This window comes from Suricata suricatta, chromosome 2, assembly GCF_006229205.1.
Source record: "Suricata suricatta isolate VVHF042 chromosome 2, meerkat_22Aug2017_6uvM2_HiC, whole genome shotgun sequence".
NCBI classification, from domain to species: Eukaryota; Metazoa; Chordata; class Mammalia; order Carnivora; family Herpestidae; genus Suricata; species Suricata suricatta.
Window position 1 is genome coordinate 149,764,200 of NC_043701.1, and position 14,663 is coordinate 149,778,862.

At 41.8% G+C, this 14,663-nt stretch overlaps 1 protein-coding gene across 1 annotated transcript in view; it reads left to right on the plus strand.

Moving 5' to 3' along the window:
• ZNF239 (zinc finger protein 239) overlaps positions 1-13,710 on the plus strand; it is an 18,702-nt gene extending 4,992 nt beyond the window's left edge. Inside the window, exon 3 of the mRNA XM_029920093.1 lies at positions 12,058-13,710. Within this exon, the coding sequence (XP_029775953.1) occupies positions 12,058-13,361 (1,304 nt within the window). The 3' untranslated portion in view covers positions 13,362-13,710. The remainder of the gene's footprint in view (positions 1-12,057) is intronic.
• The last annotated feature ends 953 nt before the right edge of the window (positions 13,711-14,663 follow it).

Here is a 14,663-nt window from a genome sequence, read left to right on the forward strand (position 1 = left end):
TCTGTTGATTCGTTGATGCTTTTTTCAACCCCAGTGATCAATTTTATGACAAGTTTTTTAAATTCTTGATCTGGTATGTTGTCTAGATCTGCCTTGAGCAGTTCTGTGGCTGTGACTTCTTCCAGGAGGTTCTTCAGGGGAGAGTTCCTTCGTTTTGTCATTTTTGCTAGTTTTCTGTCTCTTTTCAGCTTTAAAAAGCTCATTGTGCACTGTGCACCTGTTAATATTGCTCTGTTAAAGGAGGCTTATTGACTTTCCAGGGCCTGTCGTTTCAGGAAATAGTCTTTTAATGGTGTCTCTCAGTTTCTCTTGTTGTGCCCTTGAATATTTTATTTCCCTACTCGGCAATATTTGGGACTCGCTGTCATGCACACTTTGGCTTGTTTCTTGGTGTAGCCCTAAGAAGGAAAACAGACAGACAAACACAGAGGGAACAGATGTACACAAACGCACAGACAAATCAAACACATTAAAAGGGGGAAAGAAAAGAAAGAAAATGGAGAGGAAAGAGATGAAAAGAAGAGAAGAAAAATAAATAAAGGGGGTCAGAGACAACAAAGGACAATGGACAGTCTAAAAGTGTATAACCAGTTGAGGGGAGAGGTAAGGATGAGATACAGGAGAATATATCTGGATTGCAAGAAGGTAAAAAAAAAAAAAAGGGAGAAAGGAGAAAGGAAAATAAGGAGTAAACATTTTTTAAAAATCTAAGTAAAAAAAGGTAAGAATAATAAAAAATAAGTACAAAAAAAGAAGAAAAAATATGAAGAAGAAAAGAAAAAGGAAAAAAAAAAAAAAGCAGCAGCTCCCCCTCGTGGATAGGCGCGGTTTAGTGTGGTAGGTCTCAGAGCCTGCTCTCAGAGGCTTTGCCTTGGTGTCTGCAGAGAGTAGAATGGCAGCATGCCAAGCTCAGCTGGAACTACACACTGTAGGCCACTCTATGAGTCTGATCTCTTAGTGCCACAGTTGAGCCAAGTTGTATCTTCCAGGCCTACCTCGGTTCAAAGTTCTAGTCCATGCACTTTTTTTTAATATTTTATTTATTTTTGATACCGAGAGAGACAGAACATAAGAGGGGGAGGGGCAGAGAGAGAAGGAGACTCAGAACCGGAAGCAAGCTCCAGGCTCCGGGCTGTCAGCACAGAGCCTGACGCGGGGCTCAAACCCATGAATGTGAGATCTGACCTGAGCCGAAGTCGGAGGCTTAACCGACTGAGCCACCCAGGCGCCCCTAGTCCATGCACTTTTATGCTACCACAGATGAGATGTACTTGCTTTGGTGGCTGGCTTCTTAGGGGGAGGGATCAGTTGGTCTTGGCTCAGGCAGGGATTTCGGCTGCCCCTGCCTGAGGCGAGTTGTGCAGCAGGAGGTGAGTGCACGCCCTCACAGACACAACTGCATATTCCCCGCCCCCAGCCGGGATCACGATTTCGTTGGGGGAGGGATGAGTATCTCTTGGTGCCAGCTGTGATTCGTGCTGCTGCTGCCCAAGGCGCTGGGCGCTGCCGGAAATGAGCTGGGAGCTCCAGCAGCCTGAGCATGTGCCCAGGCCTCCACTGCCGCCAACTCCCTGCTGGGATCACAGAGGTGTGGGGGCTGTTCTTTCCCCTTGGCACCCAGGATTTGGGATTCGTGTGGCCAATGCTGGAAGTGAGATGTGGCATGGAAATGAGGTGCGTGTTCCCACTCCCAAAACCGAGGTTGAAGTGAGCGCCCCTGGCGCCACCACCGTGGTGGCCACTGACTCCCCACCAAGATGGCGCAGCGCTGGAAGCTGTTCTTTCCCTTGCGCCACCTGGGTTGGGGATTTGGGCTACCCAGCAGTTATATATGGAGTGAGAGTTTCTCTCTCCAAGCCCAGTTAAATGTTCTTTATCTCTTCCCCAGAGACAGTACTATGAGCGTGTTCAGTCTCTGTCTCTTCCCTTTGTCTCTTGGGCTCTGCGCACTTGCCCTGTATTGGGCTGGGGCTCCCACCTCCCGTGCCCGTCTCAGGTTGGCCTGTTTTCCAATCTCCCCAGTTCGCACTCGCTCACTCAGGTATCTCTGAGGTCGTCTTCTTTCTGGAGTCCGTATTTTCAACTTCCGCTCTTGCAGATGAGAGTAATGTCCTTCTCAGTTCGATAGATGGGGCAGATGGAGTTTACAGAGCTCCCTTCCTCTCCGCCATCTTGGCTCCTTCCAAGAAGAGGTAACATTTTGAAGGGAGATTTAAGAGAGAAGAGTTGACAGGATGTGAAGTGGCTTGAGGGCGCATGGGTGGCTCAGTCGGGTAAGTGTCTGACTTGGGCTCAGGTCAGATCTCACATCCGTGGGTTCGAGCCCCGTGTCAGGCTCTGTGCTGACAGCTAGCTCAGAGCCTGGAGCCTGCTTCGGATTCTGTGTCTCCCTCTCTCTCTGCCCCTCCCCTACTCATGCTGTGTTACTCCCTGTCTCAATAATAAATAAACATTTTTAAAAAATTTAAAAAAAAATGAAGTGGCTTGAATATTATTGAGGCAAGGTTGGAGTCTTAGACCATCCAGATGACTAAGTGGAAGATGGTTAAAGAATGAAAGGGAAAAAAAATAATTGATGGACTTGCATTTCAGAAGGAAGAAAAAGATTGGATCTAGAATGCATCGGGAGTGGTTAGCCTCTGACAGAAAGAAACCTTGTTCTCTGAGAGAGAGAAGAAAGTCTGGTTGAAAGGAGTGGCCAATCCTAATGCTTGATGTTCCCCTGGCCCTTGTCCTCATGGGTGTGTGTATAGCCCCTTGAGGCAGCAACCTCCACTCCTACCGCTTCTGTGCTCCACTCTCACGCAGGGACTTGCAGGCTTCTTGAGCCCAATCTCATCTCTCCTCAGACACTCGGGAGACCGGTGACCTTGAGAGGAGAGCTTGGGAGGAAACTGCCACCTTCCCTCATCATTACCTTCTCCACTGGTGACAAGCAGGGTAGTCCTGTCACTCCTGCAAGCGGCCTGGTTGTCTTCAGTTTCCTGAGGGGCAAGTGGGTGGTGCTGCTTCAGCCTCAGGCCTGAGGTGTTGCAGTTCTGAAAGTTATCAGGTACTTCCCTGGCCCAGAGCTGAGCTGCTTCTTTGGCTTCACTTGGTTCTCAGTCATTTTGTGTCTGTTCTGTCACTCTACCGTGGCCTATAGGCTGGTGGCAGCCCACAGACAGCTTGTTATCAGTCTGCAAAGACACAAGGAAAGACACTGAGAGTGTTTAAAAATGTCTGTTATATCTAATAATTTTTAAATAGCATTGGTATTTTATATGTCTGGGTTTTTATTTTATAGTAACTCTTTTTTTTTATTGTATTTTACAAAAATATGTGACAAGTCTGACGTATTAGAAACTTTAAAAAAAAATAAACTGTTTCTTCACCAGAGGTAGTTTGAGAAGTGTTGCTCCATCAGCAGAAGCCTGGAAGGAACCAGAGTCACTGTGAAGTTAACTAGCTGAATATTTGGGTGTCTATTAAATGCCAGGTGTTACTTGAGGATGCAAGGATCTTAAGTAACATATATCTTAGTGGGGAGAGACGGTAAATAAGAAAGCAAATGAATAAATAAGAGAATAAGATAAGGCATAAGTAGTTCAAAGAAATGAAAACAAAGAGAAGTAATAGTTTCTGGGTGCTACTCTGGATTAGACAGTCAAGGAGATGCTTCTCTGAAGAGCGGTAGTAGTTCAATGAGACCTGAATGAAAAGGAATCAGGCATGTGTAGATGTGGGAAAAGAATGTTCTGGGCAGAGCGTACAGCCATGCAAAGGCTCTAGGTTGGAATAGGTTTGATGTTGTCAAAGACCTGCTGGGGCAGCACATTTGACATGTAGGGAGGAGTGACTCAGGCTGAAGTTGACAAAGTGACAGGACCCCAGTCTGTAAAGCTTTGCAGACTAAGATGAAGGGTCTGGATTTTACTCGATGTCCATTGAGAAGCCTTTAGAGGATTTCATATCTGATGTGATGTTTTAAAAGATCACCCTGGCTATTATGTGGAAAATTCATTGGGGGAGCAAGTGTGGAAGTGGAGAGACAAATTGAGAGTTGATACAGTTAAATTTTAATATGGCTGTGCTCATAATCATAATCTCCAAGGTGGAGAGAAGTGCGTAGATTCTGATATGTTTTGGAGACAGAATCAATAGGACTTGGGATGGATGAAATGTGAGGAAGAGAGGAGAGAATCAAAATGACTTCTAGGACTTTAGCTTAAGCAATTAGGTGGGTTGTGCAGCCATTTACTAAAATGGGAACCCTAGGCAAAAGCGGATATTGATGGAGATTGTTAGGAGCAAGAGTTCCGCTGGGGCCTATTAAATTTTAAGTGCCTCCTAGACATCCAAGTGCAGATGTTAGGTGGGATTTGGAGTGTACAGATAAGGGGAAACATGGCTGGAGGTAAATATTTGGGAATACCTAAAGATAGTATTTTATGGTTTGTGTATATGTGCTATTTTCTTTTTTCTAAGAATGTTCAACTACTTAGTTTAGAAGAAGAAAGAACATAATTAATTGATAGGACTAGGGAAAGACAATTTCTGTAGTATACTTTGGCTGGAGGGAGAAAAAGGAAGAGTTAGCAGGTGATGATCTTAATAAAAGAGATGTGATGGAAGAGAAAGAGCAGAAAGAACGGGAAGATGTTTTTCAGGAGTAGGATAGTAAGAGATTAATATTTCAAAAGCAGAGTGATCCACATAGTGAAATGGCCCTGGTTATGGTTATTGAGTTTGGAGAAATGAAAGTAGTTAAGAAATGTGACTGATCTCTTGAGTGTTGAGATTATCAGGATAATGACAGGAATGGGGTAGAAAAGACAACTCAGCAATGATGATGAGATGACAGTGACAAGGAAAGATTCAGTAACTGGACAGCTTGAGCTTGGGTGAGTTGTGGGCAGGAAGGGAAGGATTTTAATAGAAATAGCAAAGTGGATGAGAAAGGAAAGTTGTTCCAACAACACTTGACTTAGATAACTCAGATCCCTGAACTATACTCTTTTGTACCCTTCTCACCTTGTCCAGTGCTACCAGCCCCACATTTCCTTCCAGGGCATTGTGTCAATGGTTGCCAGTCGAGGAGGAATGTGCTTAATGTTTTAGGAACTAGTAACATTCAAGGAAGTCTCTTGGGGCTTCACTGAGGAAGAGCAGGGCTGCCTGGACTCTGCTTAGAGGCAGCTGCACTGAGCTGTGACGCTGGAGAACCATAGTTGGTCTCCATAGATAAGAACACGAGCCTGGACACTGCCTATCGGAATTTTTGTTTCTTCAAAGTTGGGGCCCCACGGGGTGTGGTTTAGGAATCAAAGTTTCCTAATTTCTTTTTGGCACAAAGGATGTTTCCGATTATTCTAAGCAGCCAAAGAATTTGGTTTGTTAAGAATTGGGGAACCATATGGGTCCTTGGGTGCCTCAGCTGATTAAGCATTCGACTCTTGGCTTTGGCTCAGGGCATGATCTTGCAGTTCGTAAATTCAATTCCGCATCAGTCTCTGGGCTGACAGTGCAGAGCCTACTTGGGATTCTCTCTCTCGCTCACTCCCTCTCAAAATAAATAAATAAACTCTAAATTAAGAAAAAATAATTGGAGAATGTAGTTTTACTGAGTCATCTTAAAAACCATATCCCTTATAAAATCATCCCTTGGGACCGAATTTGCTTTCTGTACAGTTACCTGATCCCTCTTGTCTCCCAGTTGTGATCTCTCAGAACAAGGCAAAGATCATTATATAATGGAAAATAAACTCCAAAGGAATCAGCTTGGCATCACGGCAAATTATAAGCCCAGGCTATACCATGAAAAAAGAGTCCCTTTTTTTTTTTTAATTTTTTTTAATGTTTTATTTATTTTTGATACAGAGAGAGACAGAGCAGGAGAGGGGGAGGGGCAGAGAGAGAAGGAGACACAGAACTGGAAGCAGGCTCCAGGCTCTGAGCTAGCTGTCAGCACAGAGCCTGACGCGGGGCTCAAACCCACGAACGTGAGATCTGACCTGAGCCGAAGCCGGAGGCTTAACCGACTGAGCCACCCAGGCGCCCCAAAGAGTCCCTTTTTAAATATTCCCAGAGTTCTCTCTGAAGTTCTGATCTGTAGAGAAAGCTAAAGCCTCAAAAGGATACTTTCCACATTACTGATCTGCCTTTTTCAAGTCACTTACTCCCCACCTCTTCCTTTTCAGAAGGTTGTGGTCTTTCCTATTCACACTGACCTTCTTAGTTGTACTCTGTCTTTTCCCACATTTTTCCCACATTGGCCTTGTACTATCTTTGCCTGACTTTATTTTCATTAAATATCTCCTGCACTACAATGTCTAGTTTCCATTGCTTCTTTTCTTACACATTCAGGGATTCATCCATCTCCCCTTCTGAATATAAGACAATAATATGATGAGACAAAATTTCATGCCATAAAGAAAAATATGGATATAATTGACAGTTATAAACATTCTGACTGCTTAGTCAAAAACACTCTGACTGCTTAAATCAAAGAGTGTTAAACATTTTTGATGTAATAATTCATTTTTAGGTATCTACTGTAAGGAAATGATCAGTACTCCAACTGACAATTGTGGAGAATTTAAATAATGAAGGGGTGCCTGGGTGAGTCAGTCAGTTAAGCAGTGACTCTTGATTTTGGCTGAGGTCATGATCTCACAGTTCATGAGTTTGACCCCTGCATCAGGCTCTGTGCTAGCAGTGTGGAACTTGCTTGGGATTCTCTCTCTCCCTTTTCTCTGACCCTCCACTACTTATTCTCTCTCTCTCTCTCAAAATAAATAAACTTTAAAATAAGTAAATAAAATGAAATAGTGAAAAAATCACTCACCAAACATCAGAAGGTATTGGTTATACAAATTATAGTGAAACATACAAGAGAAAAATATGTACCCATTAAAAAATAAAATGATAAAGAACTTTTAGGGGTGCCTGGGTGGCTCAATCAGTTGAGCATCTGACCCTTGATTTCAGCTCAGGGCATGTGCTCAGGGTCAAGGAATTGAGTCCTGTGCGGGGCTCCATGGAGTCTGCTTGGGCTTCTCTCTCCCTCTGCCTGTCTCTCCCACTTGGTGTTCTCTCTGACTCTAAAATAAAATTTAAAATTTTTAATTTAAAAAAGAAATTTTAAATGTTTATTTTGAGAGAGAAGAGAGAGAGTGAGCATGGCGAGGCAGAGAGAGGGGGAGAGAGAATCCCAAGCAGCCTCCACACTCAGCACTCAGTGTGGAGCCCAACACAGGGTTCAGTCTCTTGAACCACTAGATCATAACCTGAGCCAAAATCAGAGTTGATGCTTAACCACTGAGCCATCCAGGTACCCCCCCAAAAAAACTTTTTCACAGATGTAAGATACATATATACCTACTACCTACTAGGTTAAACCATGTGAAATTGCCATTCTCTAGTAAAAACAGACATTGTACAAAAACCACCAAAAAGAAGTAACCTGTAATAGTGGCTATCAGGGTTTTTTCCTGCCTCTATCCACATGGTTCTCTTCCCTCAGTGACTATGGCTCTCGAACCATTATTTTCAACTAAACCTGGGAAGTGAGGCAAGCACCACTGAGTGAAGAGGTCCCTATAAGTAGTGAGAGGCCTGTACTTCCATTTTCTTTATATAAACCTAATGCCTGTGTTCCATGGTTCCAGTTTCAAGCTCTATACTAAGTTTTCATTTTCCATTGATAAAACACTGAATGTGGTTGTCCAACATTTTTAATGCAAGTTAGATATAAAAATCTCAAAAATTGAGACACCTGGGTGGCTCAGTCAGTTAAGTGTCTGACCCTTCCTTGATCTTGGCTTAGGTCTTGATCTCAGGGTCCAGATTCAGGCCATGCCTTGGGCTCCATGCTGGGTGTGGAGCCCACCTTAAAAAAAAATCTCAAACTCCATCTCTCTCTGTCATTTCCTTGCTTGCTCTCTGTTTCTAGCTCTCTCTCAAAAATAAATATTTTTAAAAGTGGGGGGAGGGACTGGACACCTGGGTGGCTCAGTTGATTAAGCATCCAGCTTTGGCTCAGGTCATGGTCTCATGCATGGTACATGGGTTTGAGCCCTGTGTCGGGCTCTGTACTGACAGTTCAGAGTCTGGAGTCTGTTTTGATTCTGTGTCTCCCTCCCTCTCTGCCTTTTCCTGGCTTGCTCTCTGTATCTTTCTCTCTCTCTCAAAGATAAATAAACATTAAAAAATAACAATAAATAATAAAAATTTTAAAAATATGAAAAAGTCAAAGAACACAGAAGTATATGAAATGATATCACTAATACTAGTTTGTGTATCCTTTTTCTTTGTGTACTCCATACATATGTGTGTTGTGTGTACAAATGTATGTCAAAATTTTATGAAATTATACAGTGTATATTTTTCAGCTGGCAGTCTTATGTAGTATGTCTTAGAGATCTCTCTTATGTCATATTAACTCCCTGTAAAAGGACTTTTCTCATTACATCAGCATTTCCTCCTATTAAATACTTTTTCATAATACTTTAAATATTTTAAAAAATTTTTATGTCTTTATTTTATTTTGAGAGAGAGAGACAGAGAGTGAGCAGGGGAGGGGCAGAGAGAGAGAGACACACAGAATCTGAAGCAGACTCCAGGCTCTGAGCTGTCAGCACAGAGCCCAATGCGGGGCTCAAACCCACGGACTGTGAGATTATGATCTGAGCTTAAGTCGAATGCCTAACCTACTGAACCACCCAGGTGCCCCTTTAAAAACTAGTATCAGAATGTTTCATAAAAGCTACCATTATGACAATTCCTGCACCACTGATTTTCATAGATCTGCCATTTCTGCCGTCATTCCCAAGTATTATACGGCAAGGATGTTGAAGCAATGTCCTCTGACTCAGCATTTAATAACTTTGGCCCACCTCGTGACTTAACTGTTCCAAACTACACTGTTTTTCTTTCTTCCTCTTCTTCTTCTTCTGCTTCTGCTGCTTCTTCTTTTGCCATTACTTTTCAACTTAATTGTCTATTTTATTGACGTCTTTGCTCACTGCTATTTCTTGTATCATGTATCATCTTTTTCACAATCACTTTTCCTCCAAATGGAAGATAATGCTCAATTATTTCAGGTTTCGAGTATTGTTCACTGGTAGTTTGGTGTTAATATATTAATTCTCATTTATTTGCACACCACCTGCCTTTTCTATCTGGATGCTTTTAGCGTTTTCTGGGATTTTTTTTTTCCTTAAAGTCCTAAAGTTTCACATACAATTTTTAGCATTCAGTGAGCACTGAATTGTGAATTCTAGGAAACATTTTTATCTGTTACTGCTTTGATCATTTCTCTCTTTCCATTCAGTCTTCACTGTGTTTATGGAACTCCTACAAGATGGGCTTTTACTTTTATCTTTGCATCTGTCTCTCCTTTTCACTCTGCATTCTAGGAGAATCTCTCAATCTTCAATCTTAGCCATGTGTTCATTTTGCTAGTCGACCCATCAAGATTGTAGATCTTAGGATCAGACTGCTTGACAGTAGCTATGACACAAGTTAGGTTTCCTCATGTGTAGCATGGATGTCCTAAGAATTCCTCTTACATAAGATTGTGCAACTAGTCCCTGAGCGCTTCAAATGGGCATGAAAGGTCTTAATTACTATCGTTGTTATCCTTTTCAGTCCTTTTATTAACTTAAAATAATTCTGATTATTTTTCATAGCAATATGTTTTTATTTTATTATTAGATTATGTTGTTTTTCCAGGTGTGATATCCTCTCAGATTTCTCTGGGATTTTAATTACATATCTTTTAAATTCTGTTTCCTCTGTTCATTATTTCTTGAGTTTATGCCAATCTGTTAGTTTTCTACTTTTTTTTTTAGTCTGCTTATATTGTTTTATTGTCTCATATTTTTCTCCGAAGGCTTATCTTCACAGTATGATACTGGAGTATATATCCTCAGCTGATGCTTGGCCCTCTTTGGTGCATGCATGCTGTACTTATAGAGGACACCTCTGCTGATTAGATTTGAGATAGATAGAAGAATCCAAATGATGGGTGGTTGTAGACCCCTTTTTTAAGGTTGCCTTTTTCAGCCCAGAATTACTTAGGACAGGCCCTGTTCAATCTCCACCTCTGAGGTATCTCTTTTATCAGAAATCCCACTTCAGGGGTTACCTTGAGCCTTTATCCTGGGCACAGATGGAGTCAGTTGCTTCTTTTTGTACTTTAATCAAGCCTGTTGTTGTGCAGGTTCAGTATTACCTCAACTTCTGGTTCTCTCTCCAGCCTGAATAATACTAGAAGTTTTTCTTTGGCAGACCATTTATTTTGTTCTTGAGGCTTTCTATGGGGCCACCACCCTTAGCCACCCAATGTTTCATATTTTGTAGGTAAGGGGGTGTTTGAGAGAGTGGTACTGCTAATCACAACAACTAGTCCAGCCATTAGAAATGTCTAACATGAATTAATAAGCCTGTTTCTAGGATAACCTCTCTTACTTTCTAATTGTTGATTCTGAGTTTGGAATTTGAATTTCTAGGACTTTTTGAGATCCCTTAGTCTTTTGGATGCCCTTTTCTGTATGAGATTTGAGCTGTGCATTTGGTTTTGTTTTGTTGTGTTTTTTTTTTGGGATTCTCCATCAGTTCCCATTCATCTTTTCTTTATCATCTAGGAGTTCCTCAACATTTTTATTCTGCTGATTGCAGCCTTTGTATTTCTCCAAGACTATTATGGACTTCTTTTTTTTGTCACCTCGGTGTAATATTAAGATATTCGCTCTATTTTGATGAACATACATACTAGTAAGTCTAAAATCTATAGTCCTGGCACAGTTCTCGCTCAGGAGTTCCAGACCCATATTACTGAACAGTACAAGGATGTTCCACCAGCACCACAAATTAAACAAGTCAAAGTTTGTGTTTGTTATTGGTCCCCACTTTCCAATTCCAGCCTGTCTTACCACATATACCCCCATGCCTGGTCAACTCAAGTAAGGAACTTAAGGATCATGCTAGGTGCCTCCTTCCCCTCCTAAGTTTAGTCAGTCATCCTGAGATTTAGAATGAATCTCTCCCTTTGTCTTGATAACCATCCTTATCGCTTTGCTTCTGATTTGCTGCAGCAATTGTTTTTCTACCTAAAGTCTTGCTTATTTCTGATGGTGTTTATAACCACAAAGTCAGGTATTTTGCTCCCCACTGAAGTCCTTTAAATCCCTGATGGTTGTAATCCTAAATCCTTATAGTACATGCCATGCCCTTTGTTCTGGTTCCTGCCTTCCTCTCCAGAGCATACTTTTTACCACTGTCAGGTTTTATATCCTCCACAAGGAGTTGTGTATAGTTTTCCAAAGCATGTCATATTTTCTCTGCATTTTCTCTCCCCCCCCCCCCCGCCTTCCATTTGCTCCCAGAAATCTTCCCCAAGGTTTGGATCAAATGCCTGTACTCTGTGCTCCCATGACTGGTTGTGTATGTGACTGGTGCCACACTTAAGGTTATCACTGTTGATACTGTCTTTCTTCCCAGTAGGCTCTAGCTTGTTAAGCAGAATTTCTATTTTCTTCTTTGTATCCCCAGTACCTTTTAAAGTGGGTTACCAATTAAATGCAAATTTAATTAAAGTAAAATGAAGTAAAGTGAAATGAAATGTTATTTATGACAAATATACATTCATTGTCTCTGCAAGGTTAGGGGAAGAATACTTTTATTGGCTATGTTTAAAAGCTGAGATAAGATTTCTGCCTTGTGTAGCTAAACCTTCTCTCCTTCTGACATTAACCCAAAGGAATGACTATAAGGACAAGACAAAACTTTTTCCTAGTTACCAAATCTTCAAGCATTAGACATTCCAGTTCCATAATCTTGAAATCTACTCTTTGTATGTTCTTATCACTGAATTTTCTTTGTTCCCTAGGAGACTTGAATGAAAATTCTATGGAGAATCTTCAAGAAAAAGGACTTAGGGATCTATTACATAGGGGCTTTTCTGCTGGCTAATTTTAGAAGATATGACCAACACAGTAAGAGAGTCAGGATTGTATTGTGAATCTTCCAGAAGAAGTGTACAGGAACCCTGAACTAGATTTTTCCTTTTGTCAGAACTAGGGAGAAGCATCTTCTGTATTTCTGGAAACAAGAGCAGTGTAGTGACTCTTCAAAGTGATGATTACAAAAACATAGCAAATGAAGAATATTTGTCTTTGAAAGTCCCAAGCCAAATGGCCACAAAGGACTCCTCAGTGACACTCTGTAAAAATGAGCCCCAGGATCCTCAGAAAAGCAAAACTCTGTTTATAACTGAAGAAGGCACTGAGAGAAGAGTCTTCGGAGGAGAAAGACCTCCCATGGACCATTGTTCAGAGAACCTTCAAATTAAACTTCTGTCTGATGTAACAGAACTGGTCTCACCATTGGTCAGTGGTGAGGCAACTTGCCAGAACGGCCAGTTGAAAGAAGCTTTGGATCACTTTGACTGTAACTGCAAAGACATCTGTGGTTGGAAATCACAGGTGGTCAGTCATAGTCATCGGAGACCTCATACAGAGGAGAAACCCTGTAACCATTACAGCTGCGGGAAAAGACGTAACAACAGCTCAGGCAGTAATCCATGTGACAAAATGCACACTCCAGAGAAACCACATAGATGTAGTCGGTGTGGTAAGGACTTCAGTGAGCGCTCAGAACTGCTACTTCATCAAAGGCACCACACAGAAGAAAAGCCCTACAAATGTGAGCAGTGTGGGAAGGGCTTCACAAGGAGCTCCAGTCTCCTCATCCATCGAGAAATTCACACGGATGACAAACCCTATAAGTGTGACAAGTGTGGGAAAGGCTTCACAAGGAGTTCAAGTCTGCTCATTCATCACGCAGTCCATACAGGCGAGAAGCCGTATAAATGTGACAAGTGTGGGAAGGGCTTTAGTCAGAGCTCCAAACTGCATATCCACCAACGAGTGCACACTGGCGAGAAGCCCTATGAGTGTGGGGAGTGTGGTATGAGCTTCAGTCAGCGCTCCAACCTGCACATCCACCAGCGAGTCCACACTGGGGAGAGGCCCTACAAATGTGGGGAATGTGGGAAGGGCTTCAGTCAGAGTTCGAACCTTCACATTCACCGGTGCATACACACAGGTGAGAAGCCCTTCCAGTGCTATGAATGTGGGAAGGGCTTTAGCCAGAGCTCTGATCTTCGCATCCATTTCAGAGTCCACACTGGAGAGAAGCCCTATCACTGTGGCAAGTGTGGAAAGGGATTTAGCCAGAGCTCAAAACTCCTCATCCACCAGAGAGTGCATACTGGAGAGAAGCCCTATGAGTGCAGCAAGTGTGGGAAGGGCTTCAGCCAGAGCTCCAACCTCCACATCCACCAGCGGGTTCATAGGAAAGATCCTATTAATAAATAAAGTCTTCAGTCATATACTCATTCTGTAAAGACTTAAATATTTTTAATATCACTCTTTATTCTCAGGAGAGATATCATAGGTTACTCAGATATTTCCCTCACTGAAACTCATTCATTCCTTTAAAGTATTTAAGTACCAAGCACTTTGTCATGCTCTACAGAGAACTGACTGTTCTGGTTCCTCAGATGGGTAGAGTGAAATGTCTGTACTTTGCAGTTCAGCCATTGTTATTAGAACTATATATCCTACCCAGTATTTTTAAGTGCAAGAACTTTTTATTTGTGCAGACAGAGCATGTTTCCCTTTGTTCACATTCTCTGAGAAATTGAAACTTTGGTTTCTCTTCAAATCATATGCCTCGTGTTTTTCCTATTTCCCTCCAGCTTTGATTAGCTCTCTCTGAACTGTGTGATTGCACATGTTAGTTTTAGGTCAAGGGAGTGGTTGGAGATATTATGCATATAAAATCTCTTGTGTTTATGGCAAAACTATACCAACAGTGTATGGCCACATGGCAAGTAGGTGGAGAGAAGGTCTTGTGTGGTATGTCCCATTCACTGTTTTATAGGACATTGAACTCATCCCCCTTGTCCCCTTAAGGCAACTGCTTAGGAACAGAAGTAGAAGTTTTTTTGTGGGTGCAGTTGGTCTTTTAAGGTTCTTCCAGATCTCACCACTTCACCCCTCATTACCACCAAATTAAGCCAAGTAGGGTACATATACCATGCTGAAACAGAGCAAAAATGAAATATATCTAAATGTATTTAATTTCTCACACCTAATTTCCTTCATTTTCTTCAGCACTCATGTCAGTGCTAAGCAAAACAAAGGAGTCCAGAGAGAAAGTTTCTATTATTTTTCTCTTTGGGCTTATCTCTTGTTTTAATATTTGATGTATCCCCAGAAGCCATTTGTTTTCACAGAATCCCCAGATCTAGAAGTCTGATTTATAAAATTATTTTTATATTTGGATATAAGTACTTCACATTAAAATGACTATATAGGGGCACCTGGGTGGCTCAGTTGGTTAAGCCTCCGACTCTGCTCAGGTCGTGATCTCACACTTCATGAGTTTGAGCCCTGCATCAGGCTCTGTCCTGACAGCTTGGAGTCTGGAGCCTGTTTTAAAGTCTGTGTCTTCCTCTCTCTCTGCCCCTCCCCTGCTCACACTCTGTTTCTCTCTCTCTCAAAAGCAAATGTTAAAAAAAAAAAAAAAAGCTATATAAAAACATTTTAAACTATTTGAAGAGTATGTTTGGGATGACCAGGCTTAAAATATGCACTGTATTACACATAATTCAC